Genomic DNA, 27963 nt, shown 5'->3' with positions numbered 1-27963 from the left:
CAGAATAAACTCATCACCATAATGACAGCAGAAGACAATGGAACTGAGTACATTGCTTTTTCTTGACATTTTTTCTATTGACTCCCAGGCCCTACTGTATGTTAATGTTGCCTTACCTTGGCTTTAAGGAAGGAAAATCCCTAAGTAGGTGCATCTGAGCACCCACCTTCAGAAAGCTCTGTTCACACCTGCTCACCTCACCCATCTGCTGAAAAACACTGAAATAATTCTCAGAAGAAGGTTCCTGAGAGTCAGCTCAGAGAGATGGGGCCCCTCAAACTCCCAGGTGGCAGAATAGTGCTCAGTGCTTTCAGAATATATATTTGAGATACTGAGTTGGTTTTAACTCAGTATTTTTCCAATAATGAACCAAAACTGAGATACCTTATCATTTCCACACAAGGGAAAACACTAACCTGTACCTCTGGTAGTCATCTTCATCCTTTTCTTGGCAGACCAGTTCATTTGGGCAGGCCATGTTTCCAAGCAAACTGAGATACTGTAGAGAGGGCACAACTTCAGCCAAATGGTCCAAAAGGCTTTCCAGTTCTGTTATGTGTCAAAGGTGGTGGGTTAAGGATTCAATTATGTTCATGAAAAAAGCACTTAGAGTTGCATCAGTGCTGATTTAAACATACATTTCAAGAACTGACAATCAAACTTAGCATGGCAGTTGGGAAAATGTCACATTAATTGTTCCAAGGGCAAACAGGGATAAATTTCAGTCAGTTTTTTGGCATGGAATGAAAGAATTTGTCTGTTTTGTCATTCTTTTCTCCTCCTTTCTTTCCTAGGTGGTTCACTACAAAACATTAAAACTTTGACAAAATGATGGATGCTGTGTGGTAAAATGGCTAGCAATTGCTGGAGTCATGAAACTTTTCCAGCATGGAAACAAACAGTTCACAGCACATTCATCACTAATATATTCAGTCCACTGGAAAATGAGTTTCTGAAAAAAAGAAAAAAAAAAAAATTCAAACCACAGCCCACTTTCACTCCCAGCATATAAATGCTTTGAGTGAAACAGCAACATACTTGTAATTACTCAGTATATGCAAAAATAATGCTTCACTCAGTGCCTGAGTGTTACAAGTATTTTATGTAGGAAGCTCTGAAGGCTTCATTAAAATAGCCTTATGTATTTTACTTCTTAACTTAATATTCCTTAGACCACAAATAATGGTCTTCCATATTGTAAACTGCATTAAAACAAAGAAGCAAACAAAGGTTAAGCCACCTTTTCCCCACGGCAGTATAAGAAATCACAGCTCAGGTTTAAGAGGAACAACATTCAACTATTTGCACCCTGCTGATTGCTGAGATAAAGCAAATTCTTTTGTTCAAATACAGTGTGACAGTCTCTAACTATATATTCCTATTTCATTCAATTTACATGCAAAGAAATGGGTAGGATTAAAAAAAAAAAAAAGATGCCATGCTTGTGAAAAGTTTTCAGTGTTTAATAATTGACTGACTGAGACAATGTTAATCATTATTCAAAAACATTAAAGGGCATTTCACTGCTCTGTTTTTATCCATTCCTGCTGTTGGAGCCTGCAACTATTGTTTTAAAAGCTCCGTTCAGTTGTGTGGCTTTTATACTTGATTTATGTTTTTCTGTTATCTTTGTTATTCTTAACTGATAGAATTTACTTTATTTCTTCACCTCAATATCTTCGGGGCAACAAAAGCAATAGAGAATGGAAAGCTTCACTGTTACAAACATGGTCTGCCTTTGGAAAGCCTGGAATTTTGTTTCCAAACACACATGAAGATCATGCTGATGACTGCTAATTTTATTATACTAAAATCAATGTATTTGCACTCATAGTTTATGTTCTGCTCCATAAAGTCTGAGGAATCCCCCTCAAATGCTTTGCACGAGTGAGAAAAATGAGGGGTTTGAAGTCAGTTCTATGAAATATCAAAAAAAAAATATAAAATGCTAACTTTTATTTTGGACAAAGTCACATTATGGAATGCTATATGCCAGTAAGTAATCAACCAGACCCTAAGAAAAAGTGTCCTTTTGTAGTATGACACAAATCTTAATTATTTAGGATGAATTCCCAATCAAAAATTGATGATCATTCTTCTCCTCCTCTCATATCTGGAGCTCCAGCTCATACAGAAGACTTTTTCACAGCTCTTGCAGGCAGCCTGTTACTGCAATGGGAAGGTCACAAACTGTTTTTCCACACATGTGCAAGTGAAAGGCTTTTAAAAAATTTCCTAAGACTGTTAGAGAAGTGCTTGAATCTGGCACCCTCCCTCAAGCAGGAGAAACACTTAATTTTTTGCAGGATTGCTTATACTGCAAAAAGCTTCCCCAAGAGAAATAGTTTGTTATTACAAAAGACAGTTATTACCATAACAGCAATCACACACTAGGGTTGCAAAACTTAGGTTGTATCTGGTCATTTCCTATCAAAAAGAGAAAAAAATAAATTAAAAAACCTAACAAAAGCTGACACTTTTTGGTGCTTCCATGGAGTAAACATATTTCCTTGTCAATTAAGTGGAGGTTTTTCTGGGGTAGAAGTTTTTCTTCCCCACAGTTTGCTGAATGTTTTCTGACTCCTATCTGGACATGCAGAATTATGTTCATGATGAAGATGGGGTCAGCTTAGATTTCAAAAAGTGAAAGACTTTGCATTGAAATCCTGTGGAAAGGAGGAGACACCAAATTCACCAAGTGTTTTGGGTAAATAACAGTAGCTAATAACCTGCATCTCAAAAATCTCCATCTTCTCAAATTTGAAAATGAGTGTCTAGATTCTAATATCTCATATCTAAACTCCAAGCATTGATTTTAGAAACATCCTAAAAATCACCTCAGGCAGGGATGACCATGATTCACACACAGACTCTGTACAGTTCTTTTCTTTTGTTATTTACTCATCTTCCTCTGCTGAAAAAGATATTTAGCATCCGAGCAGGATTTTGATTTTAGTTGCAACAGAAACAGAAATACGTGCTCAGAACAAGCCCCAAGAACCTGACATGGTCACCTCAAAAGTAGATCATGAGTTCACAGAAAAGTTGAAGCTTTGCAGGCCTGGATAGTCCCCAAAAAACAGGGCACAAGCAGCACTTGAGAAAAAGCCAACCTGTGCCTTATGGTAGTCAAGTGTTTTGGGTTTTTTTGTGCCAAAATTAGCAGTTATATCATAAATAAAATAATTTCAACTTCTGATCTTCTGGACTGTCTTAGCTCATCCCTCTTAAAAACAAAACAGAATGCAAAGTAGAGATTATTTTTTCAAGAAGCTCCATCCACCTGCCATCACAGTTATTTGTTGCAAAGCATGTTGGAAAAAAAATAAACAATATCCTGTTCAAATTTGCATGATTGAGTGTTCCTCAGGATGAGTTGTAAGTCACAGTGCATGCCTAGTGCACTCTTTAGTTAATTGGCACATCACACACTTATTTTAATCACAATACTGGAGCTATACAATGCCACCAGAACAGAAGGAGAAAATCAATTGCAAGCCTGAAATTATTGCCAGATTCCTTTTTATGTTTTATTGTTGAGTGTCACATTGGTGCCAGCAGAGCCAAAGAGCTGCTGGGCCATTTCTAAGACCAATTTCAGTGCCATTCCCTCCAAAAAAGCAAGTCACAACTCAATCCATGGGCAGCACAGGTGAAAACTTCTTCATTTAAAGCCCTGTCACAACATCCCTAAACTGATCTTTCTCAAGTCAGTGTCACTGGTCACCAGGTGAGGATGTAATAGTGGTGCAAATGCTTACACCAGACTCTACTATTTGAAAACCAGTTTAAAGTCACTGTAAAGGCCACTGAAGTGCCTTACAGTAGTGATCCACCTCCTAACCCAATAGTGTCATCATTACCAACCCCTTACACTCTAGCAGGTGCTGAATAAAATAAATTCTACAAATAATTTTAAACTCATCAGCTCTTCAGCTCACTAAAATAATAATTCTCAATTACAAAATAATAATCCACTCCAAAAAACACAAGTTTGTTAAGCAGTTAACAAACACACACTAGACATACTTAGACATTTCATCCCCATCAAAAGACTCAACTGATAACCTGCACTATTTCTAGGCTTAGTTAAGGAAACATTAACAAGAAATAAAAGAAATTTTAAAGCCTCTTCATTACATGACACATTCTATGCCACACAGCAGGCTGGTCACAGCACACACAACCAGGTCACCATATTTCCTGAACATTCCATCAGCAACACTGAGGCATTAGCAGAGAATTACTTGGAAAACAGCTTCTCATGGTGGGCCCCGTTCAACTGGAGAACAATTTGTTTTTTCTACAAGTGTTATGCAACAAAAATAGCCTACAGATAAGTATGTTCTTATTTGTCTGTTGGCACTCACACCACAGGTTGTGAGGGTCTTCAAAAGGCAAAAAGAACAAGCAAAAGCCCAAAGCAAATGATGCATCTCCCTTCTCTGGCTAAGAATTAACTGCCTATCCAAGCTCATAACATTTTGGTTTTGTTTTGTCCTGTAGGATGTCTTAAAATCCAAGTGCTAGTCAGGACTATGGCCCCTTCTAAAGCCTCCAGAGATCAGTTTCACAGAATTCAAGACTCCTACCAAGGAAGGGTTGGTGTGATTCAGAGTTCAATAGTCCCCAGTGAATATTTCATTTAATCAGTGCCAAAGTACAATGCCACTTTGCTCAGCCAACTTCAGGAGAACCTCCTAAGCAGGAGCAGCCATCCCAGTGTTAAGCTGTGCCTTAGGACTGCCAGCTTAGGAAAAAGAAAATCCTCTTCTGCTTCTGAGATTCACCCATGGAATCACACAGGAACTACTGGATGATGTTTCTTGTGTTCCACTATTCCACACCTCCAAGAATCTCTGTAGCTTCTTCCTTTCACTAGTTCCACCTCTCCCAGCCTATTTGTAGGGCACAGACACATTAATCCTTCCTAGAGGACAATATAAGGGATGCGTGAAGCAGTGAGGACTGCTGCTGGCCAGCCCCATGCTCCATAGTGTTTCCTTATTCATGGTTATTCTTCAGGGAGAACTGCTGGTCAAAGCCATGCAGAAACACAACCTAACAGTTTCTAAATGAAATTATTCTATTTGACTCTATAAGAATGCTCTGCTAATATATCACTCTTCAAACAAAGCTAGATGTATTTCTTACCACTCAGTTATGTTTTGCATATAGTTTGAAGTGGGCAAAGAAATCTGGGATATCTTCCTGCAACCCTTTTCCCTGCCAGCAATTCTTTTTTACTTATCTCCTACTCAAGCACGTTGGCTTTAAAAGAAAACTAAGGACTTCTGTTCCCTCTTATCAGTGCTTTCCAAGTTGGGCCATCATTTGCTTTCAAAACCTTTGTTGTTTAATGTTTTAAAATTTTTAGCCATCCCCAAAAGCCTTGCAGAAGAGCTTTTTGTGTCCCTGACTTCCTGTGATTACAGTCTCTGGGAGTTATTGGAAGAAAAGAGAAAACAGCTTTAAAATATTTTTAAAATACGTATGTAGAAAATAATTAATATCATGTGAAATTGGAGGCTGCCCTGTAGAACTACCCAAAATTGTCATTGAAATGACAACTCATCATCTACCAAGCAGGTGTTGCCATCAGCTTAACCCTAGAAGAGCTGCACAGCACTTCTACCAAAGTCATGAACAAAGCACCTACCTCTTTCCCATTCCAAGCTTTTGATTCAATTGAATTTATCACAAATTGAAGGTAGCAATTACAAGTTATTCCACAGGAAATAGCCTTGGAACAGGCTACCTTCAAAGACCACCTTCCCCCTTCCACAGATCATGGAATCAAAGAACGGTTTGAGTTGGAAGGGACCTTAAAGATGATCAAGATCCAACCCCTCTGCATGGGCAGGAACCTCTCCCACCACACCAGGATGCTCAAGGCTTCCTCCAGCCTGGCCTTGAACACTGCCAGGCAGGGGACATCAACAAACTCCCTAAGCAACCTGCTCTACTATCTCCCTACCCTCAGTTTCTTCCTAATATCTAACCTAAATCTCTTCAGTTTTAAACCATTACCCCTTGTCCTATTCACTGTCCTCTCTGGTGAAAAGCCCCAGCCCAGCTATCCTGTATTCAACATGTAGATGTTGGGCCTTAGGCATTTAAAGGACTTCATTTTTACTCCAAATGCACTGACTCAGAGGTCCTGCAACTCTCTAGATTTAGCCAAATTTGCAGGTGTAGCATGCAAAGCTCAGGAGTAGATGCAGGAAGACTGCTGCACCATTTCAGCTGAGATCTTTGTAAAAGATATGCCCCACCAGACACCCTGTCACCCACAGTATCAGCAACATTTCCTTGTACACCAAAGCATCCCCAGTTCAGATTTTACCATGAGAGCAAACAAGTCAAGCAGTTATCCAAATCCAACCCACAATATCCTGGCATTAACCAGAAATCCAGACAAAACCCTAGTAAAACGATTGTTACTGCTCGAGAGAGACTTTTGGCAAATTCCCAGGGCCTCAAGATTAAAAGCTACTCATCTATTAGTTACTTATTATTATTTATTATTGAAATTATTTATTTATAGCATCAAAACTAAGTGCAAAAATCTTAGAATCTGCAGCTATTTTCATTCTCCTCACTAGGAGGATTTTGCTTTAGTAAAAGGCAAACTGCTCTCTTTATATTTCTGTGGCTGCAGCTGGGCAGCTGTGTCCTCATGGTACAGGCTGGAGGAAAGGGCTTTCCTGGTCTGGGCTCCAAGAGTCTGCAGGCCACAGTTGGCCTTTTGGCCATAATTTCATCACCCTTGGCTTTTGTAAAACCATTTCCAAAACTCCAGAAGGGTCAAAGTATGACAAAACTATTTGACCATCAAGTCCACACCCAGCCCTTGCAGATCAATTATTTTCACAGGCTGTTCTCTACCAGCCTCCAGACCAGGGCTCTGACTCAGCACAGCACGTTGGCAAGCACTGAACTATTTATTATAAATAAACTTAAGAAAACACTAAATTCAGGCGCATGGAGAAGTGACTGACTTCTTATGAATGGAATTCACTATCCATCTAAATACTTTAATGTATCGAGACCTTGATTTGGACAGCACTTTATATGAATTTATACCCAGTTGGAACACTGAGAATGCAGTGACTTGCTTTTCAGCTGCTTTGCACCTAACAAATCATGCTTAGAAAGGTTTCACGTTTCCTGCTTTGGAGTGCTTTTGTTTTGGTTTGCTTGTTTTTCAGTTTATTTTACACCAATGTTTGAAGAGCTATTTAAATTATAAAAAACCTGAGCAGCGTTTTCACTGCGCTCCCTATTCCACTAGAGGTCAGCCTGCAACAGAACCCCAAGCAAGCACAGGAACTGCTGCACGCCGGTAGCTCTGACATTATTTTCTTTCTCTATTTTATCTATTAGAAAGATTTCTTCAGAGCCATAACTTAGATCTCTCACTAAAATGGAGCAACAGGAAGATATAATGGCGCATTTCATTTATGAATGACCTATAATAAATTACGATGAAGTATTCCAGGTGCCAAACCAGAGAATGCTTTGTCTGCACATGAGCTGTATTTCACATACTTTAATTTGGCTGACACATAAAACTCATTTGACATTTTGCAGGGTATTTCTTTGAAAGGATATTTGGTTCTTGTTGAGAGTTAAGGTGTGGAGGTGGGGTAACCTGGGTAAGAGAAGGTCATTTCCCAGTCGATTGTTGTCCAAGATCAGCTCTTCCAAGTAACTGAATGTTTTCAGTCCTTCCAGTGACCTGCAAACGACAAAGGCAACAGGAAAAATGATACTCCTCTAAATCAGGGAGGCCATTATGAGCTGAAATAAATATTTTAACCTTCCCTTTCAGGAGTGGGAATAGTTTTGGTTTGGGCCTGTCAGAAGAGTGAATGACAAGCACTAGTGGCAAGGGGAGTGCTGGCACTGCAACACATCCTTCACATGCTGGCAGGATGAAGGATGGGGGTCACTTAGTGAGTAGCCAGGATCCAAAACAAAAGGCTTCAGATATGGGGCCTGCAGGATGAATTTGTCAATGTCTTGTGCCTTCAGGCACCCAGCCTTGCCTGACCCTAACCTCCATTCCCAAGATAAATAACTCTGTCACAGTTCACCTTCATTCCCTGGACACAAATTTAAGTTGTCATCCATCATTTCTGCCAAGAAATATCATACCCTGCTAACAATAATAAATACAACTTCAAGTATCATTTCTTAGCAGTTACCTTACATGCAATAATAGGAAATGGAGAAGGGGTTTTTCTTTCCTTTTTATTAACCACCTAATTTGCTTCTCGAGTCGCCGCAAACAAACCAAAATGTACTCTCCAAAATGAAAGGCAGAATTACTCCAGACAGAAAAGCCATTTGCTTGCTTTTTGGAACTTACTGTCCCACTGTCAAGCCACAGGTCAGACTGCAGAGAGCAGCTTTCAAAAAGAAGCATTTCACAGCGTGGAAGTACAGAGGATGGCTTGTAAATAAACAAGATCCTGGAGGGATTCAGTCCCCTGATAGCAAAGCGCCAGGGAAAAAAATAATTAAAAAAAAAATAATAATAAAAAGAACACTTTGTTACCTTGTTAAGGCATCAGTTTCAAACTTGATTCTTATTACTTGCACAACAGGGAAAAAAACCCCACACATTAATCAACTAAGACACATGGTATAAGGAGCACACGCACAGACATGCATTCACAGCTCATTCACCTACCAGACACCTAAAGATATGCTGAGATTGCATGACTTGACAGCTGATCTACTATGCCTACCAGTGGGAAGATCATCACTGTATCTCCTGGCTGTTTTATAAAATGTGATGAATAAGGGAGATGCAGACTATAGTATTTATTCTCTTTCCAATGACATTTATACTGAGGGGATTTTCCTCATTCTCCACCCCCCCCCCCCCCCTCCTCCCGAGTTTTTGGCAAGGATCAAAACACAGCCAAAGTCCCTGTGAGAGACCTCTACAGGCACTACTACTGGAGGAAAATACAAATATTATTAGAAAGTATAGGGTTTTCAAATCAGACAGTTTAACATTCAGCTGTCCAACATCAACAAGACAGCACTTTTGTAGGTACAACTTACCGACTGCTTATAAATCACAGTCAGAAGGTTCAAACAACCAAAAAAAAAAAAAAATAAGGAAAATCAAGCCTGGGACTTTGACACCGGGTACTGTGCTCTGAAGTATGAATATTCAAGTAACATTTGCACAGCTCTGAAGCAGTGTATTTCAGTCCAAGGACTCCAAAACACTCTCAGGCTGAGTGTTCTGAAAGGGAGGGACAATTGCTCCGAATGCCATTTCGATTCCGGGCAGCCAGAAGTGCAGAAAATTTGCCATGTCTACACCCTATGGCATATCTAGATCACTACCAATGCACTGAGATGAAAACTTCCATGTCTGAAAGAACAAAAGCCTCTACTGCCAACATTAGAATAAAACAAGCAGCACAGTAGCAGTTGCACTTTTTGCCCTCTGCTTTGGAAAAACTCACGGCCGCCCACAAAATCTGTCTGCCCTAAGAGCTGTGCTAGCAGGCTAGATTCAAGCTGCCTTTCTCAGCAAAGGGTGGCAACAGGCTTTGGTTTTGCCCACATCAAGATCAAAAATGAGAAGGGAAAACATTTCAGGCAGTGCTTCCCCCCCCCTCCAAGTACCTTGAAAAGGCAAAATAACCCAGAGGAAGTAGCAGCGAGTTTATCAGGCTGTTAGGAGTTTTCACTTTGGTTTATTTGACAAACCTAGTTTAGCAAATTCCCCTTAAATACTCTTCATTATATAAATAGTGGATGATTTCCAAACCTCACATTTCAGTGTAAGACTCTGACTTGCCAAGGAAGTTCAGAGAAGGCCACCTCCTTGTCAACACCACAGAGCCTTATGGGATGTTAATAGGTCCTTTGTGAGAAAACATTGCTTGGGCTCTGGTCAGTGTCAGCATCAAAATACACATTGTTCCCCAGTTATGTTATGCAAATATAATACTCTTATCATGAGAATCAGCAAATGGTTGGCAACTGGCAAGGAGAAGAAAGCATACATCCAAAACTGCTGCAGGGGAGGCATAAAACAAAATGACAAGCCATGAAGTGGGACAAAAGGCCTGGAAACACTAGAGGGAGTTGCCTATTGTAAGAGCCTTTCTTTCACAAGCCTGGCCTGAACACAAGGGTACTTAGCTTCAGAGAGAGGCAGAGAAAATTGTCTGCAAATCTCTTTACACCTGTCTGGTTTTGAGAATTTTTGCCATGTAATGTTATTAGCTGCTCAGTTAAAAAGGAGCCATGTTACACAGGGGGTTGCTTATTAATTGCTGGTTTCGTGTCATCAGAGCAGTGGGCACTTGGGGATTTAATCACCTACATTCAGAGTCCAGGGAGGTGGGAGGGGATGTCACCATACAGGGAGAGCATGTAGCCATTCACACAAATTGGATCTAGGTGTTATTTTGCTGTTTGCATAATTATTATTTTTTCAGCTTAAACAGAAGAAAAAAAAAAAACAAAAACAAACTAGCAACCAAAATGGGAGAGAGAGAGCTGGTAAAGAAACAAAAAGGGAAAATAAGTGTTCTGCCATCATTCAGTGATACCAGCTACTAAATTCAAGGCAACAATCTCTACCTTGGTAATCTATAAGGAAATACTGCCCAGCAGTGGCACCCCACAATTTAAAAGTTTCAGGTATAATCTACACAAGAGCTTTTGCAGGACAAGCTGCACCAAGTCCCATAACTTCTGTGTGCCTCAATTTCCCAGCTGCAGATGGGAGATAAGAAAGGATTGCAATCCTGAATTTGTACGCAGAAAGCTTTTTTTTTTTTTTTTTTTTTTTTTGTGAAGCTGATGTAGGAACCAGTACAAAACACTAGCATTTGACTTTTTTTTCTTGAGGGTGAGGTGGTTGTACTGATGTACCCCCTGTATTTCCTTAGGAGCCCACGCATACACACAGCACAGCAAGAAGCACACAAACACCTTAAGAAACTAAGACAAAGAAAGAGAAATCCCCCAAGAAAGAGAACTAGGCCAAAATTAAATCTGCATTCCCTTCTCATCACAGTAGAAAAATGTCTCCCCATCTTGGTGTGTTTGGAGACACAATTTCCCCATCAAAAGAGAAGCAGCACTGAAGGGGCAGTGGCAAGCAGTCACTTCCCTTAATTCCAAAAGGCTGCGAAACATCACCGAGGTGTATTTTGCAGATTGCTTTTCCCCTGCTCTAATGACACGAGAGCTGCCCATTATCTCACCCACAGGTACCATCTCAGTTACCTCATTGCAGGGCTCACACTCTGCTCCCAGAGGAGAGCAAGTGCTGCCAGGAGATTTCCATTGCAATTTCCAAAGTCACATCAAACCGACAAAACATCACAACGCATTCAGCGCCGCCTCATTCAAAGAGAAAAAAACTTTAAGTTTCCACTGTAATTAACCCTATCCTCGTTAAGATAATTATGATCAAGCTCCCTGTCACAGCTAATATCACAACATCGTTGCCCATGGCTCACGCTTTGCCCTCATTAGTTTACAAAAACACTGCGCTAAACAGGAAATTGACTCCCTCTGCAAAACGACTTAAGATGTTCTGCAAGCAGACAGTAAATAATCCTCTGGAACACAAAGGTCTCAGAAATGCCATTTTATCCAAGTCCTTCAGCTAATCAGTCTGATTTCTTCCAGCTTTCTTCTCCATAATTCATTCATGGGCTGTAACGAAGTTTTAATCATAAAGGAATGTCATGGCAGAGATTTCTTTTTTTTTTTTTTTTTTTTTTTTTTTTTTTTTTTTGTATTATTTATTTATTCTCTGCGTGCACGCATGGCAATTGTCAACTACACTGCTTCATATGGACCCTCTGGCCTGCTGGGGATTTGGTTACAAAGAAACTAAAAAGCAGCTCTTCGTTTTGGTAGTATTTGACAGTGAAAACAAGAGATTTTATAGATGAAAAAAAGCAGAAGCCTCTCAAGTAACACACAAACCTTGGTACTCTGCAGTTGTCCTTGTCCGGAAGAACAAGCTGTTCAGAAGTACATGCTGGAAAAGAAATCTTCCTCACATTTTACCCCACCCTTCCATTAATAAGACAGCTGCCTGGTATCTAATGACTTTTTCCTCCTGTTTAACAGGAAAAGAGAGAGCAGTTAACAGAATGTAAATGAGAGAGTTTGGCTTTAGCAGCCTTAAAATTGATTTGCACTCTGTTGACAAGAGATAGCCATTACCAGAAGTTAAAGACAGAGCTTGGTATAAAACAAGAGCTTCTGAAAATATCTTTTTTTCTTGCCTTTTAACAGGTTACAGGAGAGCAGAACAAACACAAGAACCCCACTACACGGTAATTTCAGCATTTACGGAAGGGAAACATAATTTCTATTTCTCCAGCACCTGCCAGCCAAGGAGCAAAAAGCATTTTTTTTTTTTTTTTTTTAAGCATTAATGAATTACTCTTCAAAAATCTGCTGAACTTAAAATTCCATTTTGTAGTAAAGCAGAGAGAGGTTAAGTGACTAAAGAAAGGTGACCTCCAGCAATTTTCTAAGAGACAAGAAATAAACCCCAGAGCTCCTGACTTCTAGTCCTTTGACTTAACCTCACCAAAACAAAACAAAGAGCAATAAATAAATGCTATATATATATATATATATATATATATATAAACATAAAACAGACACATGTGAGTTTAGATTTTGCATAATTCTCTGGGAATGCAAAACATCATTTCGAGTTTACTTGCTTTGATCCCTGTTCAATTTTAAATTCTATTTAATCTGAAATACAGTACACAAATAAGGGGGGAAAAAAACCAAGTCATTTCCAATTCTGTTTTTATTGTGGAAGGGGTTTGGTGAATCTTCTGTGCAGCCTCACTCGAGCTGAGGCCTCTCAGATTTTTACCTGGGGGGGGTTTTACTCTAAAAACACCTCTCACTCATGAGTACACAAAAATAAATAACCCACTTAAAGGAAACGGAGTGACTAAAACTCAGTTCACATGTCATAAAACCAAAAAATAAACTACCAAAAACTAACAAACGAAAAAAACCCAAACAAAACACACTATCAGAATCACAAAAACACAGTGAATCAAAGGTTTTATTTCCTGCACACAGAGAAAATAATGAGAAAGAAAGCATCACTAAATGACCTCTTTAGTATTCAAGCCTAACAGCCTGAGTCCTATTCAGGGTTTGCAGGTATTTTTCTGCCTGATACATCCAAAAGGATGGTTTGCAGCCAATCTAGAGGTAGCATTTTGCACCACTTCCAGTCAATCTGTTTCCAGCTTTCTGTTGTAGATAGAAAATACATTCACTTTTTTGACTAAAACTTAGGGCAAGCCTGTGAATAAGGTCAGTAAAATGGAAAGAAATCCATGAGTATTATGACTTTGGTGGTGAGGCACTGGCACAGGCTGCCCAAAGAAGTTGTGGCTGTCCCCTCCATTAAAGTGTCCAGGACAGGTTTTGGATCAACCTGGTCTAGTGGAAGGTGTCCCTGCCCATGGCAGGATCATCTTCAAGGTCCCTTCTAACTCAAACACTAAACTAAACTCAAACCTTTCTATGATTCTCTGATTAAACACCAGGGAAGAGAAGATCCCCATAAGAAAAGATTAAACCTGTGTTATGAACTGGATCTACAATCAGTTTGTGTCTTTTCATATCAAGGTCTCAGTTAAAATTAACATTAATATCCCTCCCTCCTTTTTCTCCTTTCCCTGTACACTGAAAGCATCCCAGGCAATGTGGGATGCCTTATTGCCAAAAAGATTGGTAGGAAAACATCTGACACAACAATACTCTGTAAGAACATTAAATGGGGGCTGAAAACTCAGAATCTTCTTCTGATTTTTATAGTCTTCTTCTCAGTCTTACCCAGAAGAACCCATTATCAAAAAAACCCAAAACCAAGAACAACAAAAAGGCCTAAACAAGCTACCCAGCCTCTACAAGCCATCAACCACCCCCAAATCTCAAAGGAAACACAAACAAGAGTCAATAAATAGACAAAGAGATGAGGCCTTCTGAATTCCTAATGTTAAGTTCACAACATTTCAAACCCTGTCCTACCAAATATAAATCAGAAAGGCAGAAGCTCTTGAGGGAGATTTTGCTTTTAAGCAGCAGGTTCCTCAATGATGGAATTAACTGAAAAGCAACAATGCAGATTTGTGTCATCCATCTGTAGAAACCCAGTTACCCAGAACTCCTTAGAGCCACCAACAACAGATGGACAAGCCCAGAAAGTGAATCAGACCTTCAGATAAGGCTCAGGGAAGTCCATACATTTGGGAGGGAAGAATGTAACCTATTTCTTCAAATGAAATTAAAAGGAATTGCAACATTAAGGTAAAACTGTTTGAGCTGCTCTCCCCACAGTCTGATTTTTTAGCAGGTGAAAGAAACTACAAATCCCAACCAAAGTTTTCAGTGTCTCCCAAAACCACACTAGAGTCACCCAGTCAGTCACTTAACCACCATTCTCTCCTACCAGGGCTACAGTCAAAAAAAAAAAAAGCAAAAGGAGGATAATTTATTTTTCTGGCCTAACTCTACCATGAAGCACCAGACTGATTGGGTGGGATTCAATTTCTCTTCTAATGAACCTTTTAAAGTCTCAGGTTTCACTATGTGTATTTAATACAGCTCTGCTCAAGAGGCTATCCCATTAATACAGCTCAAGTGTTATCCTTCCTGTTAGGCTCCTTTTTGCTGAAGTTTGTATATTACATCTTCAGGATTAAACATGCCAAGATTTTTTATGATACCACTGTTACAATTCTGTGTGAATTTAAATAAAATGACAATCAGTGTAATACTATAGCCTGTGGCAAGGAGGTTTTCACATAAGCCATAGGAAATATTTTAAAATAACATAAAACGGATCAGCAAATGAGCTCTTAGTCATCTAATGATTGAACAAGTATCATAAACCAAAATGCAGTTTGCAAAACTCAGCTAAAAATCACCAAGCAGAGAGCAAGTGACTGTATGCATTCATATTTTATCTAAGGGCATTCTGGAAAAACCACCACTAGGAAATCCCTGCAGCTCAATGCATGCATCACTTCAAAAATGTTCCTAAGTACAGGCTTCAACATTCTTGCTGCTAAAATGTCTTTAAAGCATTCAGTGAAGAATAACAAGGTTAGGGGAATTAGGAGTAAAATTTGGATGTGAGTGTGAATGAAACAAGTGGCAGTTTGAAAAAATGCAAACACTGCCAACTTGAAAGAACCCAAGGAAGAATTAGTGATCAGAAACAGCAAAACAAGCCAGGATTAACAAGATACAAACCTACTTGGGTTTTTAAATTTTTTTTAAAGAAAGAAAAAAAAGGAAAAAAGAAGAAAAAAAAAAAGGAAAAAAAAGGAAAAAAAGGAAAAAAAAAGGAAAAAAAAAAGGAAAAAAAAAAGGAAAAAAAAAAGGAAAAAAAAGGAAAAAAAAGGAAAAAAAAGGAAAAAAAAAAGGAAAAAAAAGGAAAAAAAAAGGAAAAAAAAAAGGAAAAAAAGGAAAAAAAAGGAAAAATAGGAAAAAAAAGGAAAAAAAAGGAAAAAAAAGGAAAAAAAAGGAAAAAAAAGGAAAAAAAAGGAAAAAAAAGGAAAAAAAAGGAAAAAAAGGAAAAAAAAGGGAAAAAAAGGGGGGAAAAAAGGGGGGAAAAAAGGGAAAAAAAGAGGGAAAAAAAGGAAAAAAAAAGGAAAAAAAAGGAAAAAAAAGGAAAAAAAAGGAAAAAAAAGGAAAAAAAAGGAAAAAAAAAGAGGGAAAAAAATGGAAAAAAAAAAAAGGAAAAAAAAAAGGAAAAGAAAAAAGGAAAAAAAAAAAAAAGCATAAAACCCTATAATGTATTTATTCTTAAAAGCCCCTCTCAGCTCCATGTGCCAAGCCGAGAACTTATTTATAAACCCTCTAAAAAACAGTATTATAATGGAAATATGAGCAAATTCAAGTGCAAAGGCAGTGCAATAATGAAAGCTTTACTGTACCTTGGATCAATCTGTCAACTCTGCAATTCAGATAGTAACCTGACCCCTCCCCTTTTTTTGCACAAAGGGAGGGGAGGAGGGGGGGGGGTAAGAAGCATGTAGAACGAGTAGAGTAAAGCCCATTTTGCCTACACGAGTTCAGTGAGAAGGGGGGAAAGAAAAGTAATTTTTCTCCCATCTTCCACAACAACCAAGGCTGAGGATTGACAAGCAAATTGACGCACTGCTCAGAGGGCAAAAGATAAATGTTTGATGAATTGGCCATTGCTGGAGGAGTGATGGGCTTCATATGTGCATAATGGACTAGCTGCCGTTCAACTCAGATTGCCTGCCAAGATAAGAAACCATAATGAATGGACCAAGCACAGCCTGTGCCATAAGAAAGTATAATCTGACTAGTTTTAATAAACTTAATAAAAAAGATGAAGCAGAGAGAGGCGAGGGGACTGCCCTTTGTGACCAGCTATAAGAGGTGAGAAGGACTAATAGACTGCTCAAGCTTGATAGAGCAGTGGTAATGGAGAGCCCACCAAATCCCTTGGTGTTAAAAAATATCTTCAGAACACTTTAAAATCACAGGGATCTCCGTATGCACACGCCACAAACACTGGGGCACACAGCATCTACCTGCCATTTATTTATTGTTTCCTTCTGTACCTACCCCAACCTCCTTTATCCCCTCTGCCTGCTGTCAGTCTGCACCCAGATCCACACAACACACCAATAGTTTCCCCAACTGTTCCCCAGAATCCAAACAACCCTGGTAATTGTAACCCAAAAGAATTCAGGCTCAAGTTTCAGCAGGAAGATGTTGCCTGCTCAATGGCATCACTAACTTTCACTCCCAGTGGAGAAACATCTTTTACCATCAAAAGTGTTCACTTGCTGCTTTTGCAAGCCACGTTCCCACCCAATATGATAAATTTGACAGTACATTTATAGCAGAAAAATCAGAATCTTTCAAGCATGAACAAGACTAAGTTGCCAGCAATAGTCCTTTTTGGTCTGAGATTTGCTGTGTTGGATGCTGCTCCCCATCTGTACCCACAACCTCTAAGTTGTGACCTTTTGCAGCACCAATCACCACCATGAAAAGATAATTAAAAACAAAAACCTCTTGCAGTATTTTCCTGTCCATGGATATAGAACAGGGTGAAGTCTGGTAACCACCACCATTTTCACAGTGAGCAACGTGGACACACAGGGCCATTTTTGCTTTTCCTTCCTCATTATTTAGCCACAGGAATAACCATGGCTCACTTTCTGAAGCTGAACAGATATCAAGACCTGAATCTGTGACTGCAAATGCTGAACAAGAGAAAAACCAGCCCTGATTTTAAAGCAGCAGGATCAGACCAACAATCTATTTCTTTGTTAAGAAGCAAAGGGCAAGAACACACCCTTGTAGTGTGCAAGCAACACACAGTGCTTGGCCAGACAGAACTATTTTTCCCTCTAGGTAGGAAAAAAAAAATAATGAAGGCAGAAAGGGACTGCAGAAAGATCCTCTTGACTGAGAACAGCTAGAGAAAACACTTTATACAGAATAACTTCATTCTTATGCATGTTTGTTTCCTTGTTTTTACTTTTTCCCTTTGATGATGAAAAGTAAGTAAGGAAACATAAAATAGTCTACTTGGGAAGTATTCAGATTACCACCCCCTTGATGTCAGCTCTGCAGCCTGTCTCATATTTTAGGCAGAAATGATTGTATGCAAGATGGATGTCTAGTTTTCAGTATAAATTTTATCCAACTGCAAAAGGAAAGTAACTCATTATCAAGCAGCTCAGTGAGGCTCCCACTACTGAAGAAAATAAAGTTTTACGACAAGAGGGTCTCTCCTCTCTCTCTCTCTCTCTCTCCCTGTGAGTGAGAAAGTGAGTGCAAGAATAAGACAGAAAGGGAAGGCTCAGGAGTGCTGGGTGAATTATAGACTGCCTCTCAAGATTCACAGCTCTTCGTGGTAGGAGGTTAATATTCTCACATGTCATTAGGTCTGCTGGCTCTACTGATGGCTCATTGAATCAGGCAGCAAATTATTTCCTCATGCTGCAGAGGACACCACACTTCAAAGGGAAGGAGCCAGGGTCAAGACGGCTCTCCAGTTCGATTAATGAGTTGGGATCAGCAGAGGTTGCCTGTAGGTAAGAATGTGACTGAAGCTTTTGACAAAGCTGACTTTTTGAACAGGACTTGACCCAGGCCTCTTACTCCCCCTTCCCCACCAAATTTTATTTCCAACATTTGCCTCTGACTGACCTGCTCGGGCCTGTTGGGATAGTTTTGACCTCCTCAGTCTTTGTTACCAGACACAGGAGCTGTCTGCTTGTATTTGATGTGTCTCTCCCTAAAGGCCACATCAGCTTATCCAGGCTCATCAGAACACTTCAGAACTGCAGAGCAAAATAAGATGAAGTAGATTAATCTCAATTTTTAATTTTCTCGTGAAATTTATTGGGGAAGAAGGAGAACGTGACCAAAAGATACTGAAGCTTTCAACAACATAAAGAAAGATTTTTAAATGCTGTTAAATGCAGAGGAGAACAAAGACTTCCATGTTAAAATGAGGGAAAAGCAGAAAATATATGTTCCTGCTTACATGGCTTTGCTGACTAAGAATATTTCTAGTAAATAATGCATTATATGGAATATCCCTCTAAATTTATTTATTGCCACGGTAGCAAGACATTAGAGACAATTAAAAGTTAACAGCCACTGCATTCATCTCTTTCTAAATGCTCAATGGGATCCTCAGTTTGATATCTGAAATATTTTAATGCACATTTAAACAGATTTAATCAAGTACTAAAGTGAGATTCATTGAATAATGTTTTTTTTATAAGATCTACTTAACTGCAAGCTTTCTCAAACAAGTAACTGAATGAACACATTAGCCACTGCTGGTAAGCTTCCAAAAATCACAGAGCTTCTGACTTCTGAAATGAGAGTTTTGTCAAGTACCCCAACAGCACTGTTCACAAAAACTTTCATGGGTTTTTGCATATTTTAAAGTTTTATTCAAGAATATCAGACAAGGTTATGTTTTTGGAACAAGGATCTAGGCTCTCCCCATCAATATTTATTTTAATCAGGTTCTAACTTAATATTTGCTTCCTAAAGAATCTGCTCATAAGCATCCTTCATGCTCAACCACCTGTTACATATTGAGTTAAAAAAAAAATAAAATAAACGAGGTAAAATATCAGTCCAGAAATGTCCAAGGATGGCAAGAAGCTGACTGTTTGAGCTTTGCATGTTGAAGTTTTATATTAGCTCAGGTACCTGAATGGGAAGGCCACACATTTAGTTTTGCAATTGGAACATTTTTCTTTTCAAATGTATTGAGCAAACAACAGTTCTTATACACCTTAGGAGAGTAAGTTGGGATATTAGTGCCTTAGGAAGATCAAATCACTTAGGTGCCTTCATAACAATTTAGGCATTCTAACATTTGGTGTACATTTTAAAAACCTTAAATCATCTCCAAGTGCGAGGCAAAGGTTCATCTTTACTACTTCTTTTTGCCCTCAAACCATTGTTTTTAACAATGTTTCCTTACTGTAAACTAGCATTTAAGCCCCCAGAGCTAGTAAACAGACGATGAGAACTACACAACTTTAGGATAAAAGCATCCAAGCTCTGATGAGAACTGTACAACTTTAGGATAAAAGCATACAAGCTCTCTGCACGACTGAGCCAAACGTGAATGAGCACAAGCCTCACAAGGAGACCCCCTCCCTGCAAACCTGCACCTCCTCCACATGGATGTGCTTCCCCCTAAAATGCAACAAGCAGACACAAGCAAGAGGCAATTTCTTCTTTCACTGAAGGTCTGTGCAATCTCCAGTGAATTGCACATTATGCAAGTGGATGCTTGCAACACCAGAAGAGCTGTAAGAGCGGGAACACTCTTTCATGGGCTTGTTTAAACAAAGTAACTGTGTTACTGGGTCTGTCATCAGTGTTAGCATTATATCCTGTTTCATCTCTTCCTAGAATCCTAGGGGCATAGCAGAGATCCTTGGCTAAATTTATGTGTGTCTCTTGTGTAAAACTTAGCAGGAAGGTAGGAATCCCATAGAGATGAACAAGCCCAGCTGGAGTGGGAGCTAAGTGAAGTGGAGCTTGAGACTCCAAGGAGAAAGAGGAAAAGGATGGATTCAGGACAAGGAGGAGCCACCCAGCAACACAAAACACAGCATCACCTACAGTTTCCCAAGAGGATCACTAAGGTTCCTGGCAGCACTAAATCAAAACTTCTGGCAGGACGGACAAGATGCCTTGGCTGAGACACCTGGACTCAAAGTGGTACCTGCTGGAACTCCAGGAACCCCAGGGGAGATGGATGCAGCACGTGGAAAAGTGACCAGCTAAGTGCACATAAACACAAAGTTTTCCATTTGTCCTTGTGATCATTCCTCAAACTAAAAGCTTTGGCTCAGACCCTACTAAAAAGAACTCTGTTTGGCTTTCAGGTCTCTCTGGTGTTTGAGGGGCAGGTAGTACCAATTACCATGGTACAGAGTTTCTAGAGAAGCACCAGATCTAAACAAAGACAAAAAGAACAAGATGTCCCACACCTACCTCAAGATGAATTGGGAGGCTCAGCTGCAATGAGCACTGTTTTATACCAACCTGGATGCAGTCCATCTAGGGAACTGTCAGGGCAATTACAGGGTTTGGAAAGGAAACTTGTAAACTCATAAATCACCCCTGCAATGAGCAGGAAGCAAGGAAACACCCCACGACTTTTGGGAATCATTGCCACACACAGCACTCAGTCACATCTGCATGCATGGTAACTCCTCATATTATGCAAACTAATGAGTAATATTAAAACATTCCTGCAGCCAGGAAAGTTTACATTACTTATGATGAAGCATTTGGTCAAAACAAGACTCTAGCATTCAGCTTCTACAACTCCAAAGTTCACATTCCAAAAGGTGAGCACATTTCCTAGAAACCTACATGGTCAAGAAATACTTCTAATTCAAAAGTAATATTAAAAAGTAAAAGGAAGAAGCACCTAACAAAAAACACTGGTTAATGTCCCCTTGTCAGTGCCCTCCATTTGTGCACAGCAAACATATTTAAAATTGAACCACAGCAAACACTGTCAGGCAAAGATAGGCATCCAAGAAGATGAACTAGAGGATCTACGTCAGGATTTTTCTGCTGGGTTTGTTACCTCCCTTCAAACCTAAAAAAATAATTTTTATGCTTTAATAGTTTATATTAAATTTATATAATCATATTTTAATGGCTTTTATTTTTAATGGCTAAAATATGATTGGGAAAGTGTCATCCAGCATAAATCCTCCCTTCAAGACATACACAACTGTGGACTTCATAGGCTTGGGATGAGAAAGATGATGATGATGAACAATTACCAAAGCACAGATCATACCAACACAGCCCTGAGTTGGTCACGGTGCTCAGACACATTAAAATGTTTTTCCTACTGGACAACAGTACCAAAAGTCCCAGGATCACACGGCAAGAAAGGGACAACTTTAACATCTCCTGGAGCAGCAGATAACCCTGCAGCACCCTGTGTCCCTGTTTCACAGGGACAGTCATTGTGGCCCAGGATGAGGTGGCTCTGACATGAAAGAGCCAACCCAAAAAAAGCCAGATAGTGTTATTCCCTCACACTGCACTGGAAAAGGGCACAGCTCTTGGTTCAGTTCTTTTCCATCCCCAAGCAAGAAATTTAATACCCTCTTCAATACCACAGCATGCTTAAAGACAACAAATATTCCACAGATGAGGACAAAGCAAGCAAAAGGAAAGCAACACTAAACTTTGTTATTTGCTTTGGGGGTTTTTTTTCCATGTTTTACTGTCATGCCAATACATACAAAACATAGTGAGGGACCAGAAAAGACTTAATTCAAAACAGTATTATTTAAAAATCAATACTGTTTTCTATCACTTCAGAATAAAATCAAACACCATAAGAACCTGGGGTTGAAGGCTGAATTACAAGCAGATCAGACCAGTAGCTGGGGATGTGCTGTTATATACACTTTCAAACTATTACCTATGCCACATACACATTTTCAACATAAAAATTCAACGTACAACACAACTAAGTATGGGGATCAAAGGTTTTTTGCAAACTTTAGTTGCTGAATACACATCAAATAAGAAATTTCAAGGCGTAGCCCAGAGCAGAGGCCTCACGTCTGGTGTTGTAACGGCCGCCATATTTTTAGCCCCATTACCTGTAAAAATAAATCCAAGAGTGGCTGAAATTTACAAGGCCTGAATCCTCAGGGTGTAAATACTAAAACCTTGTGTACTAAACAAATTAATAAAGAACCCAAACTCTAACACTGAGTGCAGATAACATTTGACTGCACGAGTTGAACTGCAAAGCCAGCACTGGGGACACGCGGCCTGGGCCTGGCTGGGTGGAAATTTGGAAGATTCCGGGACATAGATTTATCCATTTCAAGTCCAGGTTGCAGTCATCAGTTTATCTTCTTCTAAGCACATGCTCCCTCTTTTGTCCACAGAGGAATTTGATGACCATCAGATTTCTAAAGGGGGGCATTAAACTGCTGGAGTCACCAAAATCGAGACGGGATTTACCTCAGGATCAGAGGTAACCCAGAGGGTTCTGAAGGAAAACTTGAGGAGTGCAGGATCACTGCAAGCATGGCTAGGAACAACCCCTTGCTGAGGCAATGAGGCTGCTTGTTAAGAGAAAAAAAAAAAACCCAAACAATAAACATGAGAAACACAACAAACAAATAAAAGAAGGAAGGCTCACTCGTGGCATGACTGGGTTTCCAAGTGCCACCACAGAGGCCACCAGAGATCACATCAAAGCCCCCTCGCTGCCTCACGGCCTGCTAGAAAGCAACCTCAGCCACTTAGGGGGAAAAAATAGCAAATAAAGGCCTGGACTTAAAACATTAAAAGAAAGAAATTGACAGGATTTTGTCTAAAAACCTTCTCTCGTCCTTACTGAAGGCTAAAATAAACTTAATTTTTGTTAAAATTAAAGCAAAAATTAAATCATCTTATGAGGTAATTGGAAGTAGGCCTGAGGCACTGGCTGTAAAGAAGGGATTAAGGCCTCCACCACCTGGGTTGTCATTCTCATGGGCCCCATTACCACCCCCTTATTCGTTTTTATAGCCAACAGATTAAAATGCGAGCGCCGCAATCTTTGATCTTTCACTTGCTGACACAAATCCTTTCAAGCCTCCAACGTTTTCTGCTGAGGTAATTAGTACTAATTAAAAGGTTTCCAACAGCCTTTGCTCTAGTTTTTTTTTTTTTCTTCTTCTTCTTTTTTTTCCTTCCCCTCCAAAGAAATTGCTTTTACAAGTGCCTTCCATCTTTGAAATGTATGCATCGTTCACTTTCTTCTTTATCTGACTCCCAGAGATCAAGTAGATTAGTGACTCCATTATTCCCCAAGACAAAGCCAAACAACAGGTTTCTGCTATCTCCCTGACCTGTTGAGGTGCAGGGTTTATATTCAGAACCAAGTGGCTCTGCTTGTATTAAAAGACAGTCCAATTATGCACGAGCAGACACAATGGGGGATTTCTACCTTTTAAGAATGGACATCATTTAAAGACCTCGTGTTTCCTCAGAAGAGAGAGAGGCAACCATTCACTAATCAAACTGACAAGTTGTAAGACTAATAATAGGTCTGGCTTTGTTTTCTTTTCTTTTTTTGTGTGTTTGTGTATCAGCCAAGATGCAAACAATTTCTTTCTCTTTCCCCCTTTCTCCCACCCTTTCCTCTCCTTTCCCCTTTCTTCTCAAATTTTCACTATTGAGGCACGTTTGCTACTTAGTAAAAAACAACAGAAAAAAAATGCACAAACAAACAAAAAAACCCACCCCTAAGTTTAGGAAGTACCACCTTGAAAAATTTGAAAGCAAAAAAATTTTTCAAAGAAGTTTTTTTCTACTATAACTAAATAATGTGTCCTACTACAGGCGAACTTAGGGCTGGGAAATAATTACTGAAATGAAGACACTTTTATAGTATGTCTGTAGTACCAAAGTTAAAAATTTAAAAAAAATTAAAAGCTGCAACAAATAGGAACAATGTTTTGCACTGAGACAGGGCTGTGTTTTGAACTTAGAGGTTTTCAAATGCCCATTCAGTCTTGGTGGGCATTCTACAGGGATCATTTTTCTGTAGGAAAACCTGGAAGCTTTACGCCTGCTGCGATAAAAATAAATTACACTTTGTGCAGAAGTGCTGTTCAAAAAAAAAAAAAAAGAGGATAGTTCTCAAACTCTTTAAAGTTCTTGTTTCCTATTGAAAATGACAGCAGCTCTCTCATGCTGTAGTATCTCTGGCACAGATGAGAAAACATCCAGAGAGCCAGAGGAGGAATTTACCTTATCATTACACACTCAGGGGTCTTTTTCCTCTGGCCATGCAAGCACAGGAGCTGCACCTGCACAGCAAGGACAGAAAGAAAACCAGAGCACCTCAACTCTTCTCACCTGAACTAAACATTTTTAAATACCTGGAAAGTCAAAGAGGAAAAAGAGGAAAAAGAGGAAAAAGAGGAAAAAGAGGAAAAAGAGGAAAAAGAGGAAAAAGAGGAAAAAGAGGAAAAAGAGGAAAAAGAGGAAAAAGAGGAAAAAGAGGAAAAAGAGGAAAAAGAGGAAAAAAAGGAAAAAAAGGAAAAAAAGGAAAAAAAGGAAAAAAAGAGGAGAAAGAGGAAAAAGCAGAAAGAGGAGAAAGAGGAGAAAGAGGAGAAAGAGGAGAAAGAGGAGAAAGAGGAGAAAGAGGAGAAAGAGGAGAAAGAGGAGAAAGAGGAGAAAAAGAGGAAAAAGAGGAAAAAGAGGAAAAAGAGGAAAAAGAGGAAAAAGAGGAAAAAGAGGAAAAAGAGGAAAAAGAGGAAAAAGAGGAAAAAGAGGAAAAAGAGGAAAAAGAGGAAAAAGAGGAAAAAGAGGAAAAAGAGGAAAAAGAGGAGAAAAAGGAAAAAAAGGAGAAAAAGGAGAAAAAGGAGAAAAAGGAGAAAAAGGAGAAAAAAGGAAAAGGGAGAAAGGAGAAAGGGGAAAAAGGGAAAGGGAAAAGAAAGGAGAAAGGAGAAAAGAAAATAGAGAAAAAAGGAAAAAGAAAAAAAGGAGGAAAAAGGAAAAAGAAAGAAGGAAATAGAGGATAAATCAGATAAGAAAAAAAAGAAAAGAGAAAAAAGACAAAAGAAAAGGAAAAAGGAAGAAGGAAAAAAGAAATACAGAAAAAAAAGGAAAACGGAAAAAGAAAAGGATAAAAGAGAAAAAAGGAAAATGGAAATTGGAAAAAGCAGTGAGGAGAAAGGAGAAAAGGAAAAAGGGAAAAAAAGAAAAAAGGAGAAAAAAGGAGGAAATGGAAAAAGGAAAAATATAGAGGAAAAAAAGGAAAAAGAGAAGAGAAAAAGGAAAGAGGAGAAAAAGAAAATGGAAAATGGAGAAAGGAGAAAAAATGAGAAAGGAGAAAAAATGAGAAAGGAGAAAAAATGAGAAAGGACGAGAAAGGAAAAAGAATGAAAAAGGAGAAAGAAGGAAGAAGGAGAAAAAATGAAAAAGTAGGAAAAAGAGAAAAGGGAAAAGGGAAAAAAAGAAAAAAGAAAAAAGATAAGAGAAAAAGACAAAAGAAAAGGAAAAAAGAAAAAAGGAGAAAAGAAAAAAGGAAAAAAGAAAAAAGGAAAAAGGAAAAAGAAGGAAAAAGAAAAAAGAAGGAAAAAGAAAAAAAGGAAAAAGAAAAAAAGGAAAAAAAAGGAGAAAAAAGAAAAGGGAAAAAAGAAAATATGAGAAAAAAGAAAAATAAGAGGGGAAAAAAAGAAAAGGAAAAAAGAAAAAAAGAAAAGAGAAAAAAGGAAAACAGAAAAAGAAAAGAGAAAAAGGAAAGAGAAGGAAAAAAAAGAAAACAGACAAAGGAGAAAAAATGAAAAAGGAGGAAAAAGGAGAAAAAAGGAGAAAGGAAAAAGGGGGAAAAAGGAGAAAAAAGAAAAAAGAAAAGACAAAAAAGACGAGAAGAAAAGGAAAAAAGAAAAACAGAAAAAGGAAAACAACAGAAAAAGGAAAACAACAGAAAAAGGAAAACAACAGAAAAAGGAAAACAACAGAAAAAGGAAAACAACAGAAAAAGGAAAACAGAAAACAGCTTGGATGATAGCATGGAGACATTTCTCACTCAGTCTCACTCCAGTACAGAAAATAATTAGACTGGCTTCATATTTATAAGCTTCCAGGTTACTACATCACTTTTTCCTTTGAGCTCTTCTTGTTTATTCCTGGTTCTGCATGTACAAACTGCTTTCATGTTCATCAGAGACACCTTCTTGAGAGGCAAAACCATCTCATGAACCAAAAAATTAGAGATGAAACTTTAGGAAAAAGAAAATCCATAATCATGAAGCTCAGAATAAAACATCATGCTGGCAGCACAGGAGGTAAAGTTGACACACATATTAAAACAAAAGAAGGAAAACAAGCATCATGTTTAATGCTTCAGATATTGTGCAAATGAAGCACTCAGTCTTTACTAAGGAGATTAAAAAAAAAAAAAATTCTGATATGCTGCCTGATGTGCAAAACTTGCTTGGTTACCTTACAAGATTTTTAGATACCTTGGGATCTAAACCAATCCTACCAAAAGAGCAGAGAAAAGGCACAAAGTCCTTATTTTTCCTAGGAATATAACTGTGGCTCCTTCCAAACTGCAAAGAGTTGCTGTGGCCTTAGGGTTTTATTCTTCACCTACCATGGGACCACAATTGCAAGGTCCACAAGCCTTAAAACAGACAGAAGGAAGGAGGAATAATTTTCATACAAAAGGAATATCAGATCAGTTTTTGGTACTCGTATAAAAATTTGTAATTTTTACTAAGGTGGGAATACATTATATACATATATTGGCCTAGAAGTCTTTCCCCTTTTTCTCCTCCAACCCCAAAGAGTAAAAAAAAAAAAATAAAATATTAATAACCTTCAAATCTGCCACCTGAGCAGAGTGAGCTTGGGATGAAAAACCACCAAAGAAACATTTCAATTGGAAGTCTCCAGGAGGTAATTATAAACAAGAGAAAGAGAAAAATATTTCTGAAATTATGAAAAATACCTTGACAGTGACTCCCTTAGACTCACATTTAGCCCTTGAAAAATATTCTGCCAAAGGGTGCATTTTGACAGGGAAAAGATGAAGAGTGGAGAGAAGAGGCAGCAGTCTGTCATAATTGATGACACTGCAATGCAAGCTGAAGTCAAGACTGAATATTTACAAAACTCATTCAGGGAAAGATTTTTTTTTAAATGAGGGGGGAAAAAAAAAAAGCCAACAAGCAAATGAAGATGGCCCCAACCTTTTGAAAAACATAGTGGGATGACAACAGGCAAGATTAATGCAATACAGTCAGCATCACCACGTCACACATACAAAATAATTCAGGGGTCTTTTTCATTATTCAGTATGAGTTTCAATATAAAATGAAAAGGCAGAAAGAAATATTTTTTTTTGCTGTTGGAATCTGTAATGCTTTGTTTGGATATATGTTATTTTAACTCATTTCAGAATGGCACAGCTGAGCTGGGTGCCTTTGGCCATAAGAGGACTTCAGTGCCAACATCTTTCACTCCAAATTCTTACTTGAAACCAAGCTCAGATCACTGATTTCCATCTCTATAATGTCACAATAAAACCACCTGGATCTACACTGCCACATTCTTAAATTCCTGTTCTTTGCTTTTACTCTTTGACCTCATCTCCTTTTCCCTTCAGCTCCACTCAACTCTCCTAAAATCCCATGCTCAGGGAGCTCAAGGATACAACTTGGTCAACAGCAGAGCAGGAGGGGAAGGCAGGAATCAGAAGAATTGGAGCTGAAGTGCCCAAAGTTCTCACTGCAGGCTCTCTGACAGGCAAAGTAAAGCTATTTATTTTTTTTTTTTTTTTTCTTTTTTTTATTTTTTTTTTTGTAGTCTTGGTTCATCTGTCAGTGAGGAGGTTAA

The 27963-nt window shown here is 38.7% G+C and overlaps 1 protein-coding gene across 2 annotated transcripts in view; it reads right to left on the bottom strand.

Annotated features, from left to right (window-relative positions):
* Positions 1-27963, bottom strand: part of LRMDA (leucine rich melanocyte differentiation associated) — a 597778-nt gene that overhangs the window by 235334 nt on the left and 334481 nt on the right. For both annotated transcript variants that reach the window (XM_071748288.1, XM_071748289.1), the window contains 2 exons: positions 7610-7741; positions 417-551 (listed from right to left, as the gene is read on the bottom strand). In XM_071748288.1, coding sequence (XP_071604389.1) covers positions 417-551; positions 7610-7741 — 267 coding nt within the window. The remainder of the gene's footprint in view (positions 1-416; positions 552-7609; positions 7742-27963) is intronic.

This window comes from Heliangelus exortis, chromosome 7, assembly GCF_036169615.1.
Source record: "Heliangelus exortis chromosome 7, bHelExo1.hap1, whole genome shotgun sequence".
NCBI classification, from domain to species: domain Eukaryota; kingdom Metazoa; phylum Chordata; class Aves; order Apodiformes; family Trochilidae; genus Heliangelus; species Heliangelus exortis.
The sequence above is the reverse complement of the archived record's forward strand: the minus strand, read 5'-3'. Positions and strand labels throughout refer to the sequence as shown.